The sequence below is a fragment of the Odontesthes bonariensis genome, chromosome 22 (genome assembly GCF_027942865.1).
Source record: "Odontesthes bonariensis isolate fOdoBon6 chromosome 22, fOdoBon6.hap1, whole genome shotgun sequence".
Classification (NCBI taxonomy): Eukaryota; Metazoa; Chordata; class Actinopteri; order Atheriniformes; family Atherinopsidae; genus Odontesthes; species Odontesthes bonariensis.
This window is the reverse complement of record NC_134527.1, coordinates 18,835,208-18,861,776: the sequence shown is the minus strand read 5'-3', so window position 1 is coordinate 18,861,776 and position 26,569 is coordinate 18,835,208. Positions and strand designations below refer to the sequence as shown.

General features: G+C 41.0%; 4 protein-coding genes across 4 annotated transcripts; 1 reads left to right on the top strand and 3 right to left on the bottom strand.

Moving 5' to 3' along the window:
• The first annotated feature begins 153 nt into the window (after positions 1-153).
• Positions 154-4,524, top strand: atp5fa1 (ATP synthase F1 subunit alpha). The gene is made up of 11 exons (XM_075455828.1): positions 154-282; positions 1,582-1,657; positions 1,741-1,910; positions 2,128-2,301; positions 2,485-2,651; positions 2,930-3,230; positions 3,345-3,569; positions 3,649-3,756; positions 3,836-3,980; positions 4,067-4,217; positions 4,305-4,524. Exons 1-11 carry the CDS (start codon positions 223-225, stop codon positions 4,381-4,383), a joined length of 1,656 nt encoding a protein of 551 aa, XP_075311943.1. The 5' UTR covers positions 154-222; the 3' UTR covers positions 4,384-4,524.
• A 953-nt stretch (positions 4,525-5,477) lies between these two features.
• Positions 5,478-7,361, bottom strand: hwa (huluwa). Its single transcript, XM_075455521.1, has 3 exons — positions 6,777-7,361; positions 6,258-6,456; positions 5,478-5,644 (listed from the first exon to the last, which is right to left on the bottom strand). Exons 1-3 carry the CDS (start codon positions 7,359-7,361, stop codon positions 5,478-5,480), a joined length of 951 nt encoding a protein of 316 aa, XP_075311636.1.
• Positions 7,362-10,277: 2,916 nt separating this feature from the next.
• On the bottom strand, positions 10,278-13,975 carry LOC142372994 (dnaJ homolog subfamily B member 5). The gene is made up of 4 exons (XM_075456042.1): positions 13,724-13,975; positions 12,898-13,156; positions 12,040-12,584; positions 10,278-11,179 (listed from the first exon to the last, which is right to left on the bottom strand). The coding sequence occupies exons 1-4, from the start codon at positions 13,829-13,831 to the stop codon at positions 10,946-10,948; spliced, it is 1,146 nt and encodes a 381-aa protein (XP_075312157.1). The 5' UTR covers positions 13,832-13,975; the 3' UTR covers positions 10,278-10,945.
• Positions 13,976-19,062: 5,087 nt separating this feature from the next.
• On the bottom strand, positions 19,063-23,434 carry LOC142373348 (urea transporter 1-like). The gene is made up of 9 exons (XM_075456548.1): positions 23,326-23,434; positions 23,060-23,279; positions 22,727-22,855; positions 22,349-22,478; positions 22,203-22,262; positions 21,956-22,103; positions 21,639-21,773; positions 21,492-21,541; positions 19,063-21,396 (listed from the first exon to the last, which is right to left on the bottom strand). The coding sequence occupies exons 1-9, from the start codon at positions 23,432-23,434 to the stop codon at positions 21,145-21,147; spliced, it is 1,233 nt and encodes a 410-aa protein (XP_075312663.1). The 3' UTR covers positions 19,063-21,144.
• Positions 23,435-26,569: the final 3,135 nt, after the last annotated feature.

Here is a 26,569-nt window from a genome sequence, read left to right as displayed (position 1 = left end):
ATAAATTAAATTCATAACTTTTTGTACGGTTAGACTAAATTATATGTAAATCTTTTTTATTTAAACTTTAAGAAATACAGAAATATTTTCATTTTAAACGAAAGCAAACAGAAAATTGTTGAAGTACTTCCGGGTTGCTGTGACCTTTCTACTCATCGCTGCCGCGGTCGCCATCCTTCTCTCTCGGCACCGGGAGCAGGACAGACTCCACAGGACACCAACATGCTGTCAGTTCGCGTCGCAGCGGCTCTTGTCCGCAACCTGCCACGAAGGGCTGGATTGGTAAGCAACTTCAACTTGTTGTAGTTTAGATTTGCGTTCATTTTAACTTGAAATGAAAACGAAATTTATCCAGACTTAACCGCTGCGTTGCTGTGCGCGCACTCGTCTTTGCACTGGAGGACACCGGGCCCTTCACGTTGCCTTTTCCCACTGTTTTCATTCGCAGCTGACAGACTGCAACAAGCCCCCGTTACAGCTTCACAGTTTTATTGCAGAGTGATAGTAGATTCTATATTTGAGCTCTGGTCAGTGTGTTTTAGAGTTACTAACTGTCAGCGGAAGAGTGTAAGCTAATGTGCAGTAATGAGTGTAATTAAGCATTGAAGGTCAGCTTACTCTATTTTGGCTTGCATTGACTCGTAGTTACATTAGGTACATTTAACAATTCATAGCAGAAGTAAGCTCTCCTCTGACTGAATAGTGCATATGTGAATTAAACGAGTTCTGACAAATGATTGCTAATGCACTATAGGTATTTTAGACTCTGTCATGGGGATCTACAAGAATAGATTTTGAGTCCTCATTATGGTCTATAATGTAAGGTTAGCTGCCACAGCTCATATGCACTGTATTTTAAAAAGTATATATATTTAGTTTGCTTCAGTACAAGTTTTACATTAGTGTTGCTAAGTTAGCACCTATGTTTTACAATGGCAAAGTTTGAAAAACCTAGAAAGCTACTTAAGCGCACAACCGTTTGATATGTTTTTGTCTTTAGACTCTACCACCATAAATAAAGATTTACGGGCCATTAAATGTCTCTCGATCAACACAACAAAAACTGCAAACGTTTTGAATTATATGAAAACGCAGAATTACCTTGATGTTATGTCTTTAAATTTCGTATTGATAGAAAGCTTCTTTGAGTTTTTCTTTTCAAATTACTTCCCCAACAGAAGGGTTTCTCTTTGCGTCCCGGTATTTTTTTTTTTAGTTATATCTCATACTGTGACTGTGACTCTCATTGATCAGTCCCCCCAACTCAAATTTGGAATCTTTAGTTTATTTATATCGTTTTTTCTTCTTTAATTGCTTTACTTTCAGTATTTTCATCATAATCATCAGATATATGAAGCACACTCCCCATCAGCACCATCACGGGGCTTAAAAAATGGCAACAAACTCTAATCTTCTTTTACAACCTTAGTGTACAAAAGGTTTATCGCTGCACCATTGTAAAACACTGTTCTGGTACTTGTTGGTTTATTCAAAATTCTAGGACAAGATTACTTAATGTAAATGAGCTAGTTTTTAAATAAGTGATAAAACTTATTCATTTATTTATTGATTGTGGTAAAGGTATCCAAGAATGTCGCTGCAGCATGTGTAGGAGCCAAGAATCTGCACACCACCCGCCCATGGCTCCAGAAAACAGGTAGGTGTTTTGGGAGATTTGTGCGTTGCAAGATGTGCATATTTTGCGTTTCTTGTTCAATGAATACTTTTCACACTTTAAAGGCACGGCCGAGGTGTCGTCCATTCTGGAGGAGAAGATCATGGGCGCTGATACGAGCGCTGATTTGGAGGAGACTGGTCGCGTGCTGTCCATTGGGGATGGTATTGCCAGGGTGTACGGTCTTAGGAACGTACAGGCTGAGGAGATGGTGGAGTTTTCCTCTGGCCTGAAGGTGTGTGCTGCAAACCTCTGAGACTGACCTTCTACTGATGGCATTGCATGAATGTCTGACAATATTTGCTTTAATATCTACTTGTTAAACAATTAGAAATCAATAGTAGTTTGCAAGTCATAATGATCAGAAATGTGCATTCAGAATTGGTAGTTGGGCACCTTGAACCTACCGGGGTTTCATTTTTATTTTATTAAATATTTTGTCTCTTACACAGGGCATGTCTTTGAACTTGGAGCCCGACAACGTTGGTGTTGTGGTGTTCGGTAATGACAAGCTAATCAAAGAGGGTGACATCGTCAAAAGAACAGGGGCTATTGTTGATGTGCCCGTTGGTGAAGAGCTGCTGGGCAGAGTTGTGGATGCTCTTGGAAATGCTATTGATGGAAAGGTATGTTAGGCTGTTGCATCTTCATTCCCTCCCAGAGCTATAGTATTATCATTATTAAAAGAAACAGTTTGATGATTTACCCCAAAACGTTGGGTTTATTATCCCATATAACAAAGAAATCAACAAAGGTCACTTAAAGTTTTATATTTTTGTCATATTTTTTATTCTCTGTTCTCTTCAAAGGGGCCTCTTGGCTCTAATACCCGCAGGCGTGTGGGTCTGAAGGCCCCCGGTATCATCCCCCGTATCTCTGTGAGGGAGCCCATGCAGACTGGCATCAAAGCTGTGGACAGTTTGGTACCCATCGGGCGCGGACAGCGTGAGCTCATCATCGGGGACAGGCAGACTGGGTAAGAGGATTCTCCTCAAAGGGAATATTTTAGCACATGGCAGTATGCGCTTTTATTTCCAGCGCCTTTGAAATGTGGTTAGAGCAACCAGCTGCTAAAGCAATCCTAAAGATGGCTGGTTTTTGGTAGTTGAACCTTTTGACAGTTGGTGGTTGTTGACATAATTTCTAATTGCATTTCTGACCAAGCCAAACACAAAAGATGGGGAGAAAAATATTTTATTCAACCTAAAAATCGTTTGCAATCCACACTGCCAAGTCTTTAAATTTGTGTTGCAGTAAAACTGCCATTGCCATCGACACAATCATCAACCAGAAACGCTTCAACGACGGAACTGACGAGAAGAAGAAGCTGTATTGCATCTACGTTGCTATTGGCCAGAAGAGATCCACAGTAGCTCAGCTGGTGAAGAGGCTGACTGATGCCAACGCCATGCAGTACACCATTGTGGTGTCCGCTACTGCCTCTGATGCTGCTCCGCTGCAGTACTTGGCTCCCTACTCTGGCTGCTCCATGGGAGAGTACTTCAGAGACAACGGCAAGCACGCCTTGATCATCTATGATGATCTCTCCAAGCAGGTGAGGTTCTCATCTGATGCTTTGTGGGACTTTGAACACGCAGAAAACTGCGTGCTGCAGAGGATTTTAAGAAAGTAGAAGAACGAATCCAACCTTGCTTGCTTCTTTCTGCAGGCTGTCGCCTACCGTCAGATGTCCCTGCTGCTTCGTCGTCCTCCCGGTCGTGAGGCTTACCCAGGAGACGTCTTCTACCTGCATTCCCGTCTTCTGGAGAGAGCCGCTAAGATGAACGACAACTTCGGCGGAGGCTCCCTCACAGCCCTTCCTGTTATTGAGACACAGGCTGGTGACGTGTCAGCCTACATTCCAACTAATGTCATCTCAATCACAGATGGACAGGTGAGCGGGTGACCTGCGGTGCTGTATCTTAATAAAACCAGTCTCAAATTAGTTTGTCAAATGCCATTTTCTCCCACAGATCTTCTTGGAGACTGAGCTGTTCTACAAGGGTATTCGTCCAGCCATCAACGTCGGTCTGTCCGTGTCACGTGTTGGATCTGCTGCCCAAACCAGGGCCATGAAGCAGGTTCGTCCTTATTATCTCCCAGTTGTTGTCACATTGAAAATCTTTACATGTCAACTTACCAATTCCTGCTCCTCATCAGGTGGCTGGCACCATGAAGCTGGAGTTGGCCCAGTACCGTGAGGTTGCTGCCTTCGCTCAGTTTGGTTCCGATTTGGACGCTGCCACTCAGCAGCTGCTGAACCGCGGCGTTCGTCTGACAGAGCTCCTCAAACAGGGCCAGTACTGTGAGTGGAACGGTTTATTTCAGCATCTCTCATGGATTACGGATTCCATTCTTGTCTCACATTGCATGTATTCTTTCACCTCTCAGCTCCAATGGCTATTGAAGAGCAGGTAACGGTCATTTATGCTGGCGTGAGGGGACACTTGGATAAAATGGAGCCGAGCAAGATCACAAAGTTTGAGAAGGCGTTCCTGCAGCACATACTGAGCCAGCACCAAGATCTGCTGGCAGCTATTAGGTACGTTAAGCATCTTTTTTGGCAAATGCGCAATTTTTTTTTTCCCCATATGGGTATTTATTGTCATCCATGTCCTCTTGTTTGCAGGGCTGATGGCCAAATCTCTGAGGCTTCTGATGCCAAGCTCAAGCAGATCGTGTTGACTTTCCTCTCCAGCTTTGAGTAAAGTTGCAATTTTTGGTGTGGTTGTTTGCATAGTACAACATCAGTTATACTTTCTATGGACTTAAAACATTCAAGTGGCACTTGATCTTTAATGTACAGATATCTCTTAACGGAGAATAAAGTATTCCAGCTAACTGCCAAAGTTGTCTTTCTTTGTTTGTCGTGCTGTTGTTTATGATTTGGATACTTGGTTTCCATTTTCCTTGTTGGTGGTGCTCTCATTTAGTAGTTTCATACATGCAAACATTGAGCTAATTCAAATCATGAAAAATACAGTTTCATGCTAAAATATTAATCTGCATACACACGTCAAGCAGATCAAACGAAAAAAACATGAAAATCTTCCAATCCGCCAGGACTGTACATCGAATACAATTAACTATTGTCTGAGCATGAATAAAGGATTTCTCTGCATTAAATTCCAAATGATTTTCCTGAGATTGCTCATATTTGACAAATCGAAAATAAAGACCCAGTATAAATCTGAGCTAAACTACAGTGCCCTCTGGTGATCACAAGTAGCAAACTACAGATGCTGCAGTGAGAAAACTTGAACCTTAAATATTAAAACATGCCTGTGGGGACGTGCCAGAATCAAACCATTGTACAATAGAATACTGCCCTAGATGCCTTCTGTAATTTTTACAATAATTTAGGTTATGTTTTATTTGTTCTTCTGTCATATTTATTTTAACTGGAAAGATAAAAAAAAAAACATCCAATTGAATCTGAAAAGTGCTTTATTAAATAATCCCGTCTGTTGGTTGAGTGAATCAAAGCGTTTCTAACAGTGATGTCAATCTTTATGAATATGAATGTTTGTGAAACTACGAACTAACTGAACAACCATTAGAAATTAAATAGGGATTACATTTAAACTTAACATGAGTGAAGGGTGCACAGTAAACATTTCACAATAACAGAAATTGAGGTGCAGAGTTAACAGGATACAACATGGAAAAGCTTCGTGGCGGAGTGCTACATACATGAAAATAATGTCAAACTCGGTGTTCATTCAGAGTGATTCTTTGTGATGCAAATAAAAACGGTTGTCAAAGTAAAACAGGTATTTAAATGAATATTTAAAACTACTAATTACACCCAGTACTGTTTTATGTGCATTGCAGGCCTGTGGTGTTTATGTTTGGGTATATTATTCTGTTTGACGTAGCAGGGGTCGTAATAGTCCCACTCCAGAGCTGAGGACAGGACTCCATTGGACAGGCCGTCACTGTCTGCTGACAGGATCCGAAGGGAGACGCCTGGGAAGCCGAAATGTCCACATTACAGAATGTTTCTTGTTTCAAGACCGCCAAAACACTACTTTGAATGATCATTTGTGTCCAGTGTGCTTAAAATATCCACAGACTACGTGCTACTCAACTGAAAGTAGTGTGAGTGTTTGCTCTGGAAGATTCACATTATGTGTAAACTGTCATGGCACAAAATTTGCTTATTGTCCACACAGATCAGCAGTATGAAACACTGAATCCTCGCTATGAAGCTTTTTCTGGGGCCAAACAGCACAAGTGTATCTCTGCAGTAGAGATCAACACTAACTTGAAGAAACTAAATCTGTAGATTGAATCCATTTTCTTAAGAAATTAGCATGAAGTCATCTCATTGGAGGACCTGGTACTACAGAACTTATTTTTTTCTACCAAATCAAAAAGGTTGAAGATAAATCAGTTAACTGAATAATCCACCTCTTGTTTCAGCCCTGAACAGAAAGATCATCTTCAACTATCTGCAGTAAGATTCTCTTAATTACTGAAAAAAAAAAGTGTTTTGCCCCCGTTTCAAGTTTACTTGTTAAGTGAGATTAATGTTGGAGCAACAATGATTACAGCCCAGCTGCAGGAGGCTGAAGTATACCTGCGCTTGCTCCAAAGTCACTGTCCAGTCCAGGACCCACTGCAGACATGTTCAGGCAGGAGCTCTCTGAAGGTGGGTTGGTGTACTCGCACTCCATGACCACTTTGTCAAACGGATGCACGGCAGCACCTCGGTTCACTTCTGTGAGCATCTCAAAAGTGCTGCTCCGCTGAATGTGACCCACATGTTCTGTCTCCTGCTGTGAACAAAGGCACACTCACAGTTTAGCAGTGAAGATGACTTTATGCTCCAACACCCTAACCCTTTAGTAAAAATACAAATAAAAACCCTTCTATTGAGAGAGCAGATTGAATGAGAATATGATGTATACTATCTGGAGTGTCAGACAAAGACATGTAATCACAGGCTGAATGCAGTTGCTGCAAAGTCAGTCTACCTGCATGGGCACAACTGTAAGATCTTTTGATAGATAATAGGAACAAGATGTGCTGAAATCATCTGCACCAAAGCCATTCTTCATCACCACAACAACTACTCACTGTCCCTGTGACCACTCACAGTTGGAGAGTTTGGTGGAACCAGGTTCAATCTGGTTTCAGATTCCGAAGCACTGGACTGAGGTAAAACCGGGGCGCTTCTACACCAGCCCACATTACCCATGCTGTAGGTCCTGGGGGGGACATCATGTCTCGGGGTGAAACCAGCCGCGGAGGAAGCGGCCCGGATGGTGCTTGGCGCCCTCAGGGACCCTGAGCCGGTTGCACCATCGGGCCTCAGGAGCCGGATCCTGTGTTTCATCCCGGCCCTCTCCCTGGATGACGCCCTGGAAGAAGTGACAGGGTGCTGCAGGACAGGCTCCGACAGAGACATGTATGCTCTCATCTGGTCCTGCAGCGGGGAGAAGGCCACGTCGGACACCCTGATTCTCGGCAGGGTGGACCTCAAGAGCATCTCCTCTGTGTCCCCCCGCTCCTGTCTGCTGTTCCTCTTTGACAGGATCACTATCTTGTAACCCAGGAAGAAGCAGTTCAGCAGAAGCAGAATGACCACACAGGGAATGAGCAGAAGGACAACCAAAGTCAAGTTTGTCACAGGGTAAGTTTCAGTCAGATTTGTCGGTGTGGTCTGACTTATTTGAGACATTTCATTCCCGAGGACATAACGGGTGAGTTTTAGAGAATCGCTGATCTCACTGGAGGTTTCACCGTGTGTTTCTGCACAGCTGGTTTTTGACGTCTCAATCAGTGTGGACTACTTTTGAAAGGCTCCTGCTCCTCAAACACTGTGTGCGGATGTTGTCTCACATCGCCCCTTCCTCCGTCACTGCTGACTAATACTGTCAATGTTCTCAAAGCAAACTTTGTGACACGCGACCACTGCGCACAGCTCAGCCGGCAGCCTCGTGAATTACAGATCAACAGGTGTGATGATTTGCGTCGTCACAGCGATCTTTCGCCGCTAGATGGCAGCATGTGGTCGTTGAGCTGTCAACTGTGTATGAGCTGTGGCTTGTATGATGAATCTATTGCACATTTATTTTTTCACTGTTTATATTGTTAAGTGTTTTGGTTGAATGTACAACATTTTATTGAAGAAAAAAACTGGACATTCAATACTTTTACACGAAAAGGACATTTTTCTTTACTTTGAAAATAACCAAATGGAAAAGGATTTAATTTTTTTTGTATAACTTGTTTTATTTTTAGGTAAATTTCATATCCACAAAAGGAAATGGACTGACAGCAAACCAAATTTTACACTTTTTTTTGAGAGAACTATATCAATACAGCACCGACATCAATGGTTTAGAAATGCCTAAGGCTTTAAAAACAAACTTTATTTTGGAAAAAGTTTTATTTAAATAATATGTTTTTCTCTACAGTGATACAATTTATATGCATGATGCTTCTATACGTTTCTTTGTACATTTATACTTTTATATATATATATACAGTATATTTTTTATTCCCCTGGCTAAACAGTTTTGTTATGTATATAATTGTTAATAAAGTTTAAAAAACAAACAAACAAAACAAACAAAAAACAATTGTGAATGAGCTGCACATAATTAAATCGACCAGAATGACTCATATGAACCCAAAACAAGTAGATCCGTCTTAATCAAATTGGGCAAAAATCAACAAAAACACACAGCAGGCACTGCACACATATTAAGAGCTTATTTGTTTCTCTTTTTTTTTTGCCAGTTTATGTGTTTTAGCTGTTCATTACAATGTATGTCATACATGTCACTAAATGAATATGTGATGAAAGTACAGAATATCAGTTTTAATTCAACAGTGCTCACACTGAATATGCACAAACCTCCTTTTTCAAGTGTAAAAGTTTAATTGGGCAGTGGACCTTAAAGGCATTTCATGGATAAGTGTGGGCAACACGTGTTATCTTCTCATTGGTTAAAGGATGTCAAAGGACTGAAAGGTTTCCAGGTGTGACACTTGCATTTAGAAGTTCTTGTTGCAAACCCGGAACATGCAGTCGGAGATGCAGTCAACCTCGTCTGAAATAAGGGTTTCTTTTCTGTGCATAAAGTTACAGTTCAGAGAAAGGTATTATGTGAAGGTGCAAAAATTGTCCTTTAGGTATACTCTTTTGTCACTAAGGATGCAGAATTGTACTTCAAAGGTACAAACAGAAAGTTACAAAATGTGCCAATTTTCAGTGCTTATAGCCTACAGGGGAATAGCTGCATTAACAAAGCATATGTCCCTTTTTGAGTACAAGTGAAACCGCCCATCCATAGGCTGCAAAAACAAAACACCAGAGACATAGCAGAACTATTATAAGTGGCCAAATCAATAGTTATTAATGTATATATATATATATACACATATATACATTTTAAAGAGCATAAATAGCCTGAACATCAACAGAAGACGGCAGTGGTGAATGATCACAGGAAACTTAACAAGGTAATTAAAAATGAATTAACTAGATCCAGGTAAAGGAGACAGGAGACAAACATCTTATCCAGTTTGACTGTAGAAAGAAGACTTCAGAGGAAGAAATACAGGACAAGGTACAAACTATTCACAAGCCTTAAGAATAGAAAGACCAGGTGAGGTGTCTACAGAACAGCTTTCTTTGAACAGATAAAACTTAGATCAACCTGTACAAGAATGACAGTAAGAAAAGAGTATAGAGGAGACTGTGGTGTCCAGCAGTGCTGTGTTGGTAGCGTTCATTAATAATGTGAGAGAAGACAGAGGCAGTTGAATTCTGAAGCTTATACTGTCTGCTCAGATTCAAATGCAGAAAAGCTGATTTGACAGTACAATGACCCACATCTTTTTGCAAAAGCAACCCAGGAGTTTTTGAAGATCAGGAAGTGAAATATTCTTCAGTGTTGAAGATAATCACCTGAAGTCAGCATTTCACATGCTGAAAAGCAAAGCAAAGCGAAGCATCATAATATAATATTTACAATGATTGTATATTAGAACAATTGCAAAGGAGAAAAGTATTAAGAATGATCACATTATTTCTAACCTATTTCTCCAAATACATGAGATCTCTTGTGCCTTTGTTCTGCATGTCAAAAGGCTCTAATCCCTAAATGTTTCTACAATGTGTATATATTGATACCCTCTAATAGAATATGGGGATCTGTACTTTAATCAACTTTCACTGAACCATTGTAAACGGAATTAGAGTTGGTGAACACATTGAATAAAAATATTTATCACTGTCCACATATCCGGGGGGGGGGCAGCTGCGGATCAGGATAAAGGGCCGTTCTCTGCCAATCAGAGGGTTGATTGTTTGATCTCCGGCTCCAGCAGCCCACATGTCGAAGTGACACTGAGCCCCACTTTGCCTCCGATGGTGTTGATCGACATGTGAGTGTGTGCAGAGGCTATAAGACCATTTGTACTAAAATGCTGGGAGACTGTGGCCTGTCTTGTAAAGTGCTTTGGGTGGTCAACAAGATTAGAAAAGCACTTAACAAATGCAGGCAGTCCATTTTCAATTCAGGGTGGGGGTCTGTTCAGGAAACAAGTTTACTACTAAAGAAAGTGGAAAACAGAAGTCAAATAATTTTTTTTTTACATATTTATTTTTCATGCTTTAAAATCAGGTAACAATACATCATTAGTTGTCTCATTGCAGAATATATAGAAAACACTTCTAATAATTCAATAGAACATTTGACAAGTGAATCTCTTTTAGAGACAATGTTTTTTAATTTTGTACACAAAGTAGATCTTTGTACACAAGAACATTTTGCTATTGCAATAAATCAATGCAAAAAATCAGTCATATGAGAACCATATAACTAGTAATGATAAAATTAAGAATAATAAGAAGAAAGTTGTTTCTTTTTCTTCACATATTTCTACCTTTCAGGTTTAAGGAAGTCTATACAGACTCGAATAAGCACACTGATAACCTGCCATAGATTTGCAAGTATAACAGTACAGATAACCTTTTCATTCAAGAGAAGGCTGTTGGATCAACGTTTGCCCTCAGATACCAAAGACTTCACTCATCTGCACTCATTGTGCAAGCGGCATCCCAGTTGCATTGTGTCAAACACCTGCAGAAAGTCAACTTCTCACTAAGTCCTTTCTGAACTACAACTCAGCCGTGCTCCAAGCACAAGAAGAGGTTGTGATTGGTTGTGATTTTAGCACCTTTGGCAAGGCTGTGGTTGTGAATTGATAACAAAGACACACTGAGGCTGTGTCAACTAGAAATATATGAGGCTAGCACTGGCCCAGGCTGTGCTTGATGATCTCGCGGGACTGTGGTGGGATCCTGTCAGGGAAGAGCACCTGGAACTCCACCACCAAGTCGCCTCGCTTGGACGGGCTCTTGGGCAGTGGCAGACCTTCACCCCTCAGCCGTCGAACAGCACCAGGTTTGATAACATCGCTGCATGGTAGAGGCATCATCCGGTTGTCAAGTGTGGGAACATTTACTGTGCAGCCACAAAGAGCCTGGAAACAAGCAAAGAAAAAACAGAAGCAAGATATAGTTAGTCCTGCAAACCTGTTATCTGTGGCCTCATTCTGACTAAAATAGAACCTTTACAAATATACAGTTGTGTAACCGACAAATATGAAGTATGTGTTCTTCTGAAAGCTTTCTGTTATGCAACAGTGTTACAGATGTTATAATCGCTGCTCTATTTTCTGACTGTGTGTGGGAGTTAAGCGTTTCAGTGACTGAAGGGAGCCAAAGGACGATGGAGGAGGGCTTTGAAATGTCAGTCCTTGTGACTGCTATCCTGCTAATCTGTGCGTGGGCTGGTGGAAGTGAGAGGCTGAGACAGAGCAAGTCGAAAAAAAGCTGTCTCTCTGCCTGGCTTGTTTGGGCAGAGGAGTCTGCAGCAAGTGTAGTGATTGTGAGCGAGGCTGAAGTGCAGTTTGTGGGCGCAGTCAGCACTGAGGCTAAATTTAGCTCCTGGTTTCTCGCACTCTGCAGGGGCTGGTGAGGTAAAGGAGGTGTTGGCAGACTGCTGCTGTTCGGTTTGTGGGGGACTGTCAGCCCTTTGTGAGCTGCAGCCTCCGATGCCCACAACAGAACATTGTGTTCTGTTCTCAGACTACATTCAAAGGTTTTGCCAGAGATTTTAATATCTTGCCCATTTGTGTAATTTAGGATTTTTAATAACTGTTTTTCTTTGGCGTTAAAGTATAAACTAATATAAAAGAACGAGATGTGAGGTGGATGGAATTTAGTCTTCTGAGAAGGTGTATCTACCTATCTATCTATCTGTATGTTGACCAATCACATTGTATGTTTCATAACCTAATCTGTTAGACTATAAAGCCTAATGGAAATGCACCAAGCTTACCTCTTTGAGGGTGATCTGGGCAGTGTAGACAATGTTGGAGCCATCTCTCTTGTAATTTGAGTGTTCCTGATCCCTGAGAATGAAGGTTATGTCTGCAGGGGTGTTGTCAGGTGTCTCATCTCCCTCCCTGGGGAAGGTGATCCTTGTTCCTGCTTTCCAGCCTTTCTTCACCACCACGTTCAGCACCTTGTCCTCAGTTCGCAGGGTGCAGCCGTCAGGATTGAGGCGACTGCGGGTGATCTTCACGTGCTTCGTGCAGCCCTGCATCACCTCTTCCAGAGTCACCAGCAGTTCGTGCACCGCAGCCTCGCCCTGCCGCTGGCCTTTTCGCAGGCCGGCATCGCAGCCAGCGAACCCGCCCATGTGACTGAAGGTGGACCGCTTGAAGGGGTTGAAGAGGTCATCCTCGGCGTCGCCGTCGCTGCCGAAGAAGATGTCGAAGTGGTCGGAGCCGTGAAAGAAGGAGGAGAAGGTGGCATGGGGGTCGCTGTGGAAATTATTGCGGAAAATGTTGCCTTGGCCCGTTGATATTCCACTTTTGAGGCCTAAAATAGAAAGAAAACAGAAAGAGTTGAGATATATTGATTAATTAAACAGGAAAATCTTTGTTTTAAATGATATATTGCCTGTCGTAATGAAAGACTGTTTGTGAATTCAAAAGTCTTATTGCTTCCTGAACAATTGGGAGAGTTTTAGTCATGAACTTCCCAGTGCATATCAATATTTAGCCTTCAAGATGACAAGGATACTTAATGTACCCACCTACACTACATTAATTAGCCAGATGGCAGTTGTTATTGAAGCCATTTAATTGAAGCAAATGAAATTACAGCAGTGTCAGATCTCCCTTCTGCTCACCTTCCTCTCCAAACTGATCGTATATGCTTTTCTTTTTGGGGTCGGTGAGGATCTCATAGGCCTCTGCAATCTCCTTGAACTTTTCCTCTGCATCAGCATCACTGTTCTTGTCTGGGTGGAACTTGAGAGCCATCTTCCTGTAGGCCTTCTTCATCTCATCTTCATTGGATTCAGGGGTGACACCCAGGACTTTGTAGAAATCCTTCCCTGTGGGTTTGATGGCCAGGCAGGACGTGTCCGGCTCAGACTTTGTGCTTTCCTGCAAGGAGACAAACATTCATTTAGTCCATTTCATCATACAACCAACTTAGTCTACAGTTGACTTTATTGTGTATTGGGAAAAATGCATGAACATCTCAATTGTGTCACAAAAGACTTAAAAGTATTCCCCTTCTAGAACTGAAAACTTATCCATCAGACATCTTCTACTCCAAATGTAGTGCATTAGCTATAAATATACAGAAGATCCCCCTGAGCAAAGATTTTCTGTGGGAAAACACTCTTATCTCTGTGCTGCTGAGAAATCGCATGAATCTTATAGGCTGATGCTCATCGCAACGACAGAGACTGGGGGAAGTCGGGTGTTGAGGATTTTCGCCCCAACGACTGAGATTCTCAGCAGCGATTGGCTGAACGCGAGTTGGCATTTCTCGCATGTGAATGAATCCAATGCAACAGAACCCCAGATATTCCGATACATTAAAGCTTGCCGTTTTATGGATAACTTAATGTTATATTCAAATATTGAAAAATACGATCATTTACAAATATTCAGAATATGACTTAGTGAACTGACAACGACAAACTCTCTGAAAAACGTACTTACCGCTGATGAAGATGAGCCTGAGCTGTCACCCCTGTGCATAACCCGCACCTTGCACTTGACATTGCCGTTTTTTTGCTTCAAACCGAACTGAGTCCAGATCAGAACCATGATGGAAAGTGTTGTAGTGTTGCTAAGTGTCGCTGTCCGCTTGCAGTGGTGCTGAAATGCTGCGCTTTCAGTCGGGCTCTCTAGGCTTCGTCCTGTCTGAGCTCTCGCCGGCTCTCTGTTAAATACCGCCGGCGCAGCTCCTTTACAATCCACTCACCCGCCCACGCTGCGTGATCGAGCTTTCCCTGGACCGCCTGTTTCCTACCGCGCGGCAGGGAATGCCGGTGTCCTGTATACTCGCTGAAAAACCATTGGTGCTCAGGTGATGATCACGCGGAAGTTGCAGCCTCTCTCTCCATCTTGAGACTTGTTTCCGGAGATCTCGAATGCAGATCCGAGCAGACAGTCACGATACTGTACACCGAGTCCTTTTTCTCAGACAGACGAAGAACATCTAAAAAAAAGCAACACATGCCCAGACAACCCTCTGCTCAGAGATGAACTGTCTGTCGTCAAATAATTTTTCTGTACATTTCACATATAAGCTCGTAAAGATCCAGACTTTTAAATCTTTGATGTGGATGAAAAGATTAAGAAAAGCGTTGAGTAGGTGACTATTTCGTAATTACAAATAAATAATTGTGTCGTGATACCCCAAATTAAGATATAACCTCCTCAATAAGTGCATAACATACACCTCTATACAGTCTAATGCACTGTATGCACATGTATGCACAGTCTAACCCACTTAGATAACAAAGCAACAAACATGACTTTTTTTTAATTAAAAAAAAAGGTGATAATTCATTCACATCTGAACATGTGTTCACATAATGTAATAGGTGTCTTATGAATGTTGCAGTTCTGTGGAAAAACCCTGAGCATCTTCTCTGTTCTATATACTGTATGTTGTCAGGAAAATGGAAAATAATTGTTGCAATTTAGGAAAATGTGCAAATAGAAATGGAAATAAAGTGTAATATATGGGCTCAAAAAAAGTCAAAAACATAATTTAAATAAAATTCGAATTAGCTTGAAAGTGAATATTTGGTATGGGCACCTTTGTTCTTCAACATAGCCTGAACCCTTTTAGACAAGCTTTCTTGTAATTTCTTGAAGTAGTCTTCAGGAATAGTTCTCCAGGCTCATTGAAGGACATTTAAAAGCTCTTCTTTGGATGTTGGCTGCCCTTTGTTCCGTTCTCTGTCATGATGATCCCACACCATGTCAATAATGTTGAGGTCTGGGCTCTGGGGAGGATTTATTCCTCCATAAGACCTGTTGCCACTGATTTTCAGTCCAGATCTTGTGTCATTCGGCATACCTCAGCCTTTTCTCCTCGTTTCACCTTCCTTAAAAATAGCTTCTTGACAGCCACCAGTCCATGGAGACCATTTCTGATGAGGCTTCATGGAATAGTAGAAGGATCAGCTGAAGATCCAGATGCATCTCACAGATCCTGGGTAGACCTTTTCTGGATTTCTTCCATTTCTTGAGGACATCACATTCAGATACTGCTCATCTGTAGATAATTTTTCTACTTAAACAATCATTCTTCACTAAATACTCATTTTTCATGGGGTCTCATGGCTGGCAAAAAAGTTTCTGATGCACAATTTTAGTCTGAAGAGCAGCAAGCAGCTAAGGGAAGCATAAAGACAACACATGCCTTTGAAATGCAATAGAGGACTACAATATCTTGCATTGCAATTACCTCTAAACTAGTTCATTTTAGATTACATTGATATGTAATTCTAAATTTTAATCACATGTCAGAGAGATCTTCAATTGAGTTCTTGTGTGGGATCATATCCCCATATCATATCCCCATTGCCTTGTAACTAACAGAAGGAGCTTGCACCTTTTACCTCACCATTGAAAACACCAAAAAACAACAATTTTACGATGTTCCAGTGGCCAACATTGCGAGTACATTTTCTGACACTGAAATCAGCTGTTAATGTTTGAAAGTCCAGGTAGTAAACATTCAATTGTGCTGGTGTTCATAAAAATGCATCCACCCCCGTAGGTCTGCACAGCAATGGTGGTGTTGGAAACAGTAAATATGAACCAATGCACCACTTGATAGCAAACAGCTGTGGGAGGAGAAGGCAGCTTCCAGTTATGTAACTGAATGTGCTAGAAAATAAAAAAAGCTTGTGGTGTTTGATAAGCGTTGTCATATCTTGTATCGTGCGAAACCTCAAGCTATCACCTCACAAGTGTGTCCACTGAGAGATGGATGGAGATTGAGTTGATAACCAGAGTGGGTTTTGATGGAGATTGAGTTTACAATTATTGTTGCTTTCCAAAACCAATAATGCTGTGAACTGCAGGGAAATAACATGTGCTAATGTAACAATATGTTCATAGAAAAACAGTTGGCCAAGAAGGAAACATTAACTTGCCTCCTGTGGGTAGAGCATTAAATGAACTGATATTACTGCTGTCAGTAAATTAGTGAGGAGGGCAGAGGTGTCAGCACCATAATACCATCACTGCAATCATTCAGACAAACATGGTGGGCTGTCGTATATTATGAGATACTTACAACTATACCACAGCGCTGTTATCATTTAGGATTAAGTAAAGACTTGCAGGTAAAGAAAGAGTCTGCTTTATATAGAGATAATGTAAGGAAGAAATCTGAAGATCTGTGTCTGCTGTTTCTTACATTGTTTTTCTACCTCTAGTTCTCAGTGTATGGCAAAATGGATTATTATGCCCTCTGAGAACACATCATCTTCTCAGAATGTAATTATGGGTTTTATAATCATTTTATTGCGTTTTTACAGGAGCTCAGCGAGAAAAGAGGAAATCAAATATAAATTTGGGGGATTGGAAAGCTGACTCTTCTCTGTTCTCCTCAAACTATCACATTTACCTTTAGTTCAGCAAAATGAAAAAATAAACATCAGACCACAAGAGAATACCATGTAAAGATATCAGAAGTGGCAGTTTTTTTTTAAAAAGGAAATAAATAAAAAATAATTAAAATATGTGAGAAAAGTACCCCTCAGAGCTTCAAGCTGTAATTTATGTCACACTTCAGTGAAATGCAGCATTTAATCTGCTTGAGTGACATTTTTACTCCCATTGTGGCAGAGTAGGGATTACTATTTCAAGGCACTCCTGCAAATACTACAAAATTACGACACAGACTGCAGCCATGGATCTGGAAAGCAGTGTCATAGGGAGTGTACATACATGGCAGTGCTTCCTCCTTCGTGAAGCTTCCTCCAATGAGGCTGGAGTTTCCTGAGGATTCTCCTGTCGTCTTACAGGAAACAGACGACAAATTTGGTTCGAACATGTTGTGCCAGAAGCGTCATGCACCAGATAGCACTTCATAGATACTATTCACAGATAGAACAGGATGGAGTGAATCAGAGCAGCCAACATTCATTCTCCCTGCTGCCCACGGGAACACTTTGGCTGTGTGTTTGGCTTGTTTTTCCACACAATCTCGTTCTTTCTCGCAGAGACACTTACAAAGCGGCCTGTCAGCCTCAGAGAAAATACTGCTAATTAAAGCATCAAGCAGCAGTGAGACTGTTATTGTTAGGTGACAAGAAGGCTGACATGAAGCCTGGTGTTCTTGTGATGTTTGCTGTTCTCGCACATTCAGTAGTAAGCGCACTGAACAGTCATAATCTTTGTTGGTTTGCCGCTTCAGTTTTCACAGCATAGTAAATAATTGCTTTTATTTATTCAAATCAAATACGATTCTTTAAACTTGATATCTGATACATTTGAACAAAGGTCAATACAGGCAGTCATAACCAAAATATATTTTCATTATAGTTGACATTTATAGTCAATCCAAGATGTTAACCAACCTGAAATATTTATGTTCAGCACAGGAAGAGGGAGCTTTGTCTTCCTCTGTGGAAAATTTATTTGTGCAATTTTCTGATCAACTAATATATTAGTATTTATGGACAGCAGTGGTATCTAAAGTGGCATCCACTTGAAATTGACATTGTTATTTAAGACTACATTTTAGAATAAAAAGGCAGCAGCAAGATATAGTCTGGCCTCTACTTTTTACATTCCTTTGATTTATAAATCTCTAAACTGTATTTAAGAGTAAAAAGAATGACATCAAATGTTTGAAATGGACATACAGAAAGTCATTTGAAAATATTGAGGACGTCAATTCATTATAAATAACTAGAAACATCTCAGAAATATATATGAATGGGTATAGTGTCCAAGAGGATGAATCTTTTAGAAGTAAAGACGAGGAGAATGTCACAGCTCTGATCAGTGACACATTTAATACATATAATGGATATTGGCATTAAGCGCTTACTCTCAGCAGAATGGTTCAGTTGACATTAGGAACATTGGGGGTTTCTAGATAAAAATTTTGCCAGAGGAAAAAGAAATCCGAATCTTTACATTGTTAAAAAAAATTAAATCATTAAAGTCTCTCATAAAGTGAGGACAGCAAATACAGAGGTTTCACTACAAGGTGCAAAACATAAGGCTCAAGATATGTCAGATTGGACTTTGCCAAAAAACATCTTAAGTTAGACCAGTTCTAGAACTACTGATGCTACCCGCACCAAAATGATTGGAGGAAAAACTTATTAAGCTCGGAAGGGCTCATGATCTGAATAATCTTAGTTTCGTGTTCAACGTAATCTGTAAAATACCTGGCAGTGGGAGGACATGCACAAGCGTGGCTTCCAGTAGCAGCTGGTCACTGTTAATTGATGAGACTGAATCAGATTAATTTTAAAGTTTACATTGGGTCTGCCTAGATTCAGCAAAGCTGGTTGGACGGCAACATGACTCATAACATACTTTTATCTGCACTCTTTGCTTTTTAATTAATTAATGATTATTTTAATGGGTTTTTAATTTCTTTATTTTATTTTCTATTTCTTTTTAATGATTTTATTGCCTTCTTGTGATTTTATGTAGCTGTGAAGCACTTTGAATTGCCCTATGTATGAATTGTGCTCTATAAATAAAATTGCCTTGCCTTGCCTACTGCGAAAACAGTGCGCAAACATAAAGTAGCAGAACACTTTGCTGTAAAACAGTCAATCAGCTCATCTCAACCCAAGCCATCTGCATTTCACTTCCACAACTCTAAAATAAAGGAAGATGGAGGCACAGGAGAATAATACCGTTATTTGGTGACAACTTAAAATGTTTTTTTGTGAATAAATCAATTACACATCTTCTAAGTTCCCTTGTATAGGGGTTATTTAGGACCCAAAAGCAGCACTCTGGAAATCAGGAACAGTTGGTAATGAACTTTATTTTTACAACAGCAAAATGGGAATTTGAGCAGATGAGGAGACTCGGCAATCAGTTCAATCTTCTAGGACCCGTACAGTTCAGTTCTTTAGCAGCCCAGAGTAAAGGGAAGGGCCTTACGGGAGACGAGGTAGCCAGAGCCAGCCAATGGTGCAGAGGCACCGATGAGGAGCGAGCAGCAGAGGAGCACAGACAAACACCAGAGATGCTGAGGCAGAGCATGTGGTCAGGGACAGAGGGCAGGTGAGGAGGGCGGGGTCAGCAACAAAAGATCAGATCGGCACTGAAAAGTCTTGCATGGATGCAATAGAACAATCTAGCAAGGATAAGAGTGCTGGAGAGGCTTATATGCAGGGCTGATTGGGAATGAGCTGCAGCTGAGCTTGCAGGTGAGTGTAGTTGGGCTGATTAGGAAAATTACTGAGGCAGGGAGGATGAAACTGTGACATCCCTAATATATCTAGCAACACATTGTGTACTTTACTTCCATTATTTTTGTTTTCTATGCAGTTGTCTTCTTTCTCTTATTTCTGAACCACTTTTAACTTTGCTTACAGAAGACATGCATTGGCCTACGTTGTTAAATGATATGTGCTTTGACAGCCTGTACAGAGACACTAGTATTTTTAGCTGCTTGTATGTAGGTGACAGTGTGGTGAGGTATCATCCCTCACAGGTGCAGCCCTCTCTCAACCTTCCATGTGGGAGCAGCAAATGCTGCCTACAGGGGACTCAAGAAAGTGAATCACACTGCTGTGAGCACACAGCATTGGCACAGGGGAGGTGACACCAACCTAATCTCGTATCATCCCACAGCCAACACTTACTCTGCCCTTCAAAGGGCAGCAGATGAATCAAAAGTGTAAAATGCCACAGAAAAATTCTAAGGTTGCTTTTACCTACAGGCTGCAGAAGATTAGACCAACAATTACAGCCAAACCATCTTTTTGGGTGGAAAGGTTCCCCCTGTAATGCCTTTCGAGTTTACGAGCAAGAGTATTTAATATAAATGGGTATTGTGTATTGTATTGTGCTCACAGAGGGGCTGAAAGAAGCAACATTCTGTATATTAGTACAACCAGTAACAAGTCATATTTACCACCAGGCAAAGATATGAAATGTTCTCAATCTCAACTTGGTCCCCTTCCCTCGTCTCACACCTTCTCCCCCGATGTACTGCAACTCCCACACATGTCTATGAGTGTGACTGGCTCTTATGTTTCACACTGGCTAGACTTAAGCCATGTGCTTTGAGCGCTAGATACACAGACACGGAGGCAGATGGCAACAGAGAGAGACACATAAAGATGCACTCATAAATATAAATGCAGACACAGACCCAGACAGAGCTGTGGACGTGTCGTCGTTTGACATCTTCTTTTCACAGAGATCGATATCTTCTTGCTTGTGGAAGAAAGAGGTTGTGTTCGGAAGATGAGCTGAAGACAGAAGACAGATAGCTATATCTACTGATTGCCTGAAGAGGATATTCGGTTGGAATTAAAGAAAAGTAGAAAACACAGATAAGCAATAAAATGTTAATAAAACTTCTTGAATTGAGAGGAGCACAATAAGAGAAAACAATAGACTGGAGTACAGAAGGCAGTGATGGATTATTCCTGGCAGTAACAAAGGCATTTCTGCTGGGGGGAGCATTTTGTAAAATCTCCTTTATAGCTCACTGTCTGCAGTGATGAAACGCTCCGTGTGGTAACGGCTCTTCCCCTTGAGAGTTTTACTGTGTAGCAGTTGTAGATGATAAAAATGGTTTATTTCTAACAGAAGACCTTTAATAAAACATGTTATGGTTAAAGCCTACATACATACTGTGTATACATCTTTCCAGCATTTCCCCTCACTGTAAGATTTAGATGCACTGTGACTATGCAGCATTTTTCCTTGAAACATGCTGCCCTCTGCAGAGAAGAAGAACTACTGCAGAAAATACACTTGCTATGTAGAAAGCTTGTCACTACAAAAGCATACATTTTGATGTAACTAACCTGGTTAGATAAGAGAAAAGCAGGACATCGCTATCACATATTTACTGTTACACTCTTATAAAGGTAGACATCAGGAAACAATAGCTTCTCTTAAAATCACACAGAATCACTGGGACCATTCCCCACTTCCAGATGGACATTTGGTCTTTCAATCTCCATAGAAGGGCCTTCTTGGCTGCTCCTCTGAGCTTTTTCAGAGACTTTTAATCGTTTCAGGTAGCACCGATTTTCCTCAGGGTAGGAGACTGCAGACAGTGGCAGCCTGCAGATGGCTGGGTTCTCCGAGGAAAGGAGGAGGAAAATGAGAGTTGACAGGCAGAAAGGCCACGTGCAGGCTGGTAATCCAAGCTGAGAGGGGATGTCAAAGGAGAGGAGAGCATGACACACTGAGAGACACCTGCAGGTGATTAAATTTGGTCTGCGGAAGAAACTTTCAAACTTACCACAGACATTAGTTTTGATGTTGCTGAAGTCATGTATGCACAGAAAAATGCTGGAAAGAAACGACACATTACAAACATGATGCAGACAAATATGCAGGCTTTTCAATGCATCTAATGATGGTTTGTAATCATATTGCTCAGGCTTACCACATGTTAAAGCCAGTGTATGGGATTGCCATGTTAAACCATAGAAGACCCCTCCAATGGCAATGCAGGATAGCACACTGTTATATCCCCACAACCCTGAGTAAATATCCCTCTGAGGAGCAGCCAGAGCAATACCTGCATCACACGTCAGAGAACACAATAATCTTCAGACCGATGTGAAGTCAAGCAAAACATTTGCAGATATTAAAAAAAATTAAACATACAGTCTAAGAAGAGAAAACATGCCACGGTGCCGTTTGAAGTGATAAAGCTCACAGCGCACATTTTGCATATTTCTCTGCAAATGAGTCTTTTACCAACACACATGCCAGCAGCAGAGCCCAACATGGCATGGAAACAGATAGTTGGTGAGCAGAGCAGCAGGGCCAGAAGGATGACACCAGCTGTCCAAGGACTGTCGCATCCGAACACCTGGCCAACGCCAACTGGCACCGATAAGAATAGCTGCCAACAGATAGCCTTAATTTAACAACTATTAAAACAAGTGGTGCAACTTATTCAAAAATATCCAGTATAATGGATTATGTGCACGTATTCATTCACCTGAGGAATATCAAAGGTTTCTTTCGAGTCATTTAGATGGATTTTTGGCTGGATATCCACCTGAAAGTTTAAGGTTAAAGTTTTACCTGCATCTTTTGTATGTACTGTGTAGGAGCATCTTGGTGTGTAGTGGGTCTGCAATATACCTGTGGAAAGTATGGATGAGTGGCTCCTGTAGCTGCAACATGCAAACATACCAAGATATTAAAGGGCAGAGTGAATATGGGGAGGTCCCATTTGATGGCAACTGAGGACAAAGCACTGGAGACTACTGGGCTGTGAACAGAAGCAGGAAATAAAGTACTGATTAGACGGAAAAAACAGCAGCGTAATATTATCCTCCCTTGATTGTATACCTTTTGGTGGAATTCTATGCAGGAATCTTAATGACAAATACATCATATGTTGTTTTTTACGTGACAAACATAACAATACAACTCCAGTAAGATCTATTCTCTGCGTTGTTTTCTTTTTCTTTACAGTATGAGACATGCTTTATGACATTTTTTTCAGGAGACACTCACCACATCATGGACATGAACACATTTGGCACCAAGAGCCACCAATACCAGTTTCCTTTTGTAGAGAATATAGCCATGAGCATGCCAACCAAGGTCCCGTTGTAGCCATATAATCCTGCTAAAACAGCCTCCCTGAGGTAAACGTGACATACGTACACATTAGTGTGAAATATGTCATGGAAAACAAACAGATAATAGCTGAGTGTTAAAAGCTAAAGACAGTGTAGCGCCAGGAAATACATTTGAAACAGATGAAAAAAGATGGTTTAGTGTCATGAAAAGTTTCTTCTTTTCTTTACAATGAATTCAAGTTAAGTTGAAGAAATGCCATCTGACCTGTTTAATCTAAGCAAGATGGCCGACACAGTGGAGGCCACAGTACCCAGCAGGCTATTGAGACCCCACCAAGGGTTCTGCAGGAAGAGGCCGATCAGAATGAGGAGGCCACTAAGAGGGTTGTTGACAAACATGACCTGGGCCACCCCTCGTAAAATGCAGTCCAGCAGCTGGATTACCACAAACTGTCCTGTCAGAGGTGAGTCATGATGTTTAAGGCCTAAAACTTTAGTATAACTGACATGTCATTTGGACAAATCACTTACTTTTAACCCACTGTCCAAAGTGTTGCATATCTCCTGTGAAAAATCCAACGACTCTAAGGAAACTGGAGCAAGCTGGAGCTTCCTGTGAAGGCCGGTTGCTGGTCCCCATATTTGCTGTCATATACTGTATATATAATACATGACATGGCAAATTATTCTAAAGCAGGTTTCTAGTAAATGCTTGGCTATCAACATTGCTGATGTCAGCACTCATTCACTTAGATTTCAGTCAAATATTGCTACCAATTGCTACTGCTTAATGGACTGCTGTTAAAATTAGCATAAAAAATAGGGAGGCCTAATTGCCATATGATCCCCTTACCTCTGTTGTAATGCCACCACAAGGTCAACTTTGTGTTGTTTTGTCTTGAAATGGAACAGAAATACTGCTGTTCTTTTGGCAATATTTATTTCTCAAAGGCATGTGCACAAAATTGTTCATGTGAATCACAAGTAAAAGTAGATACAAACACATATGAGCTGCAAATCTGACACAGTGCAAAACATACAATTTCAAATTAATAATTGACATTAAACCTACATGTATAACTTAAAGATAAAGCTAAATAAAGACTAAATGTGTCATCTGTTTAAAAAACTGCTGCCCAAATGAAGGTAAACAGAGTAAGTGAAAAAGAGTGCAGTCCTTGATAGTCGCCATTCGTGAACTTATTCAGATAAATGAGAGTATGACATGCGCACAATGCAAGAGTCAATTAGTAATGAAGAAGAAGAGATAAAAAGGGAGATGAAGAAAAGGAGGATGGCTAGGTAACATAAAGGGAAAAATAGATAAAGATAGCAAAATAAAGAAAATATTTGTTACGCTTAGCATGCATACAGGGAAGTTATGCACCAATTGTAAAATTCTGGGCTGTCACAGATTTTAAAGATGATAATTTGGCTAATGTCTGATAGCGATTGTTTTTGTAATTTGTTTCCCTTTTAATGACTGGGAAACATTAGATATCCATCCTCCCATCTATTTTCTTGTGATTTCTGGGGCTGGGTCACAGAGGCAACAGGGAAACCTAGATATCCATCTCCCCAACTCTTCCTGGAGAACTGCCCAGGCTGAAAAGGATATATAATACCTCCAATAAGTTCTGGGTCTGCCCCGGGGTCTCCTCCCTCTTGGTTTTGCCTGAAAAGCCTCTGAAGGGATCTCAAAGGCTGAACCCAGCCACCCTCCTAAGACAACAATTTTAGCTTCTTTTGTCTGCAGTCTTATTCTTTTGGTCACTTATCAGATCTTGTGACCATAGATGAGGGTTGTAATGAAGGCGATGAACCAGTCATTCAAAAGCTTTGCCTTTTAGCTCAGCTCCCTCCTTACAACAACAGACCAATGCAATGCCCTGCTGACAAATTCCGTATCCCCTTTATTAAAAATGGCCTTATCTTGAACCTCAGTGTAACATGGAAGAGTCATGTCATCCAAGAAAATCCCACAATGCCCACAGTCTTCATCATCTTGGGGCACATTTCTTCCGTTCCCAGTGCCCATCCGGAAGGAAACTTTTTAACTACCCCAGCAAACTCTGCCAAGATGATGGGCATGTCTTTTTCTGAGTCCTCAGACTCTGTATCCTTAATGGAAAACATGGAGGCCGGACCAAGGAGATCCTCAAAGTGCTCCGTCTAGTGCTTGGCAATAACCCCATTTCGGTCAGCAGTTTTCCACCCATACCAACTACAACTTTAAATACACCCTACTTTCCCTTTCTGAGTCACTAAATGGTTTGCCAGAACGTTGAGGTCAACTGAAAGTTCATCTCCATGGCTCGACTGAATTCTTCCAATGTTCAAGTTTTAAGCCCTTCCAACTATCTACCAACACTGCAGCCCTTATGAAACCGGATGTTCTCTTGGCTCCCTTGGCCTGTTAAACCAATGCCAACTCAAACTTTTCAGCACTGACTTGGACCAACACATTCTTTTTGTACCCAAAAAAGCGTGCAAAAATGCAAATAAATAAAAATGCAATAAATTATTTGCCAGAGTTAATAAAACTCTCAATTAATAATAGAAAATCATCCTGGTCCATATCCAGCAAAACAAGTCCAAACCACGATACTACCACCACCATGTTTAACTAATTGGCTGATTGTCTTTCTTCTTGCTGCCCTACCGTTTACACCATACTTGCATGGGGTTTTCCTGATAGTGGACTCCTTTGAAATTAGGCAATTTGAAACTCAGGTTAGGAGTTTAGACTTTGGATTCCACTGATTGATAACACGTTAAAACTGTTAAGCTGAAAGATTGACATACTTATGTCAATCCCATGTAATAATTTTTTTGAATGCACAAATGACAGAGTATGAAATTTTGCTTAATTTGTTTAAATTTGTTTGAAAATCTGATAATGCGCAACATCATATTTATGAGGGGATATAAACTCGGGATCACCACCGTTGTCTTTTCATCTTCCTCTATGGCAAAGTGATCACATCTCTGATCAAATGTCCTTTGGTAGGCCCACATACAGCAGTGACACAACTATTTTTACCCATCATAAGCTTTTAAGGAGAAAAGAGCTTCCTGAGTCACGGCTGAGTTTACAACAATGCTCCACCGAGAGGCGCTCTACTGTTAAAAGTCATTGAGTCTCTCAGTGATGACAGTGATTCTGTGGAATTTCTTTCCATTTTGAAGATTGATTGCTCATAAAGTGCTGAGCACCCACATATACTTGCTACTTACATTTTTAAATCGCTGATTCTTTTTGTCTTAGTACGATCATCAGCAGGATGTGACATCTATACATTTATGTTTTGTCTATATCTGCTAGGTGAATTTTGCACTGACTTATATCCAGGCGACTTCTGTGTTTCCTGATTTTCTGTGTCATTTCAAGCAACAATCTTCAGCCTGCACGTTTATACACTTTCTGCCTTTTTTTCTTTTTTCTGTTTTGAGGTCTCTGTTTGCGGCTCTACAAAATGAAGTTACAAAGCCCCTCATGACTTTACCTGTGTGATAGTATTCAGACGTTTCTGAACATTCCTGTATTACTGCTTCTGTGCCCAAACTTAGACCCGATGTTATCAGACTTCGTCAACCGCCCTCTGCGTCTCACAAATCACAGATATGTTGATGCCTCCCTGCACACAAACTGTAGCAGTGTGAACATGATTCCCTTTTGCTCCCTGATGTGGAAATGACTCCAGCAGAGAAGTATGATCTGAAATCTAAACCTCTGCCCCGTCTGCTGCACTCCATTTTCTGTTGCTATTTTTCG

Excerpts from the sequence above, each read along its gene's own strand:
- atp5fa1 (XM_075455828.1), top strand. The coding sequence starts at position 223 with ATGCTGTCAGTTCGCGTCGCAGCGGCTCTTGTCCGCAACCTGCCACGA. Across the intron at positions 1,911-2,127 it reads AGTTTTCCTCTGGCCTGAAG|GGCATGTCTTTGAACTTGGA; the intron begins GTGTGTGCTGCA and ends TCTCTTACACAG. Across the intron at positions 3,757-3,835 it reads AAACCAGGGCCATGAAGCAG|GTGGCTGGCACCATGAAGCT; the intron begins GTTCGTCCTTAT and ends GCTCCTCATCAG.
- hwa (XM_075455521.1), bottom strand. The coding sequence starts at position 7,361 with ATGTCTCAAATAAGTCAGACCACACCGACAAATCTGACTGAAACTTAC. Across the intron at positions 6,457-6,776 it reads TTCCACCAAACTCTCCAACT|CAGGAGACAGAACATGTGGG; the intron begins GTGAGTGGTCAC and ends CTTTGTTCACAG. Across the intron at positions 5,645-6,257 it reads TGACTTTGGAGCAAGCGCAG|GCGTCTCCCTTCGGATCCTG; the intron begins GTATACTTCAGC and ends TCGGCTTCCCAG.
- LOC142372994 (XM_075456042.1), bottom strand. The coding sequence starts at position 13,831 with ATGGTTCTGATCTGGACTCAGTTCGGTTTGAAGCAAAAAAACGGCAAT. Across the intron at positions 13,157-13,723 it reads CAGGCTCATCTTCATCAGCG|GAAAGCACAAAGTCTGAGCC; the intron begins GTAAGTACGTTT and ends GTCTCCTTGCAG. Across the intron at positions 11,180-12,039 it reads CCCAGATCACCCTCAAAGAG|GCTCTTTGTGGCTGCACAGT; the intron begins GTAAGCTTGGTG and ends GCTTGTTTCCAG.
- LOC142373348 (XM_075456548.1), bottom strand. The coding sequence starts at position 23,434 with ATGGGGACCAGCAACCGGCCTTCACAGGAAGCTCCAGCTTGCTCCAGT. Across the intron at positions 23,280-23,325 it reads CTTTGGACAGTGGGTTAAAA|GCCTTAAACATCATGACTCA; the intron begins GTAAGTGATTTG and ends CTAAAGTTTTAG. Across the intron at positions 21,774-21,955 it reads TGCTGCTGGCATGTGTGTTG|GTATTGCTCTGGCTGCTCCT; the intron begins GTAAAAGACTCA and ends CGTGTGATGCAG.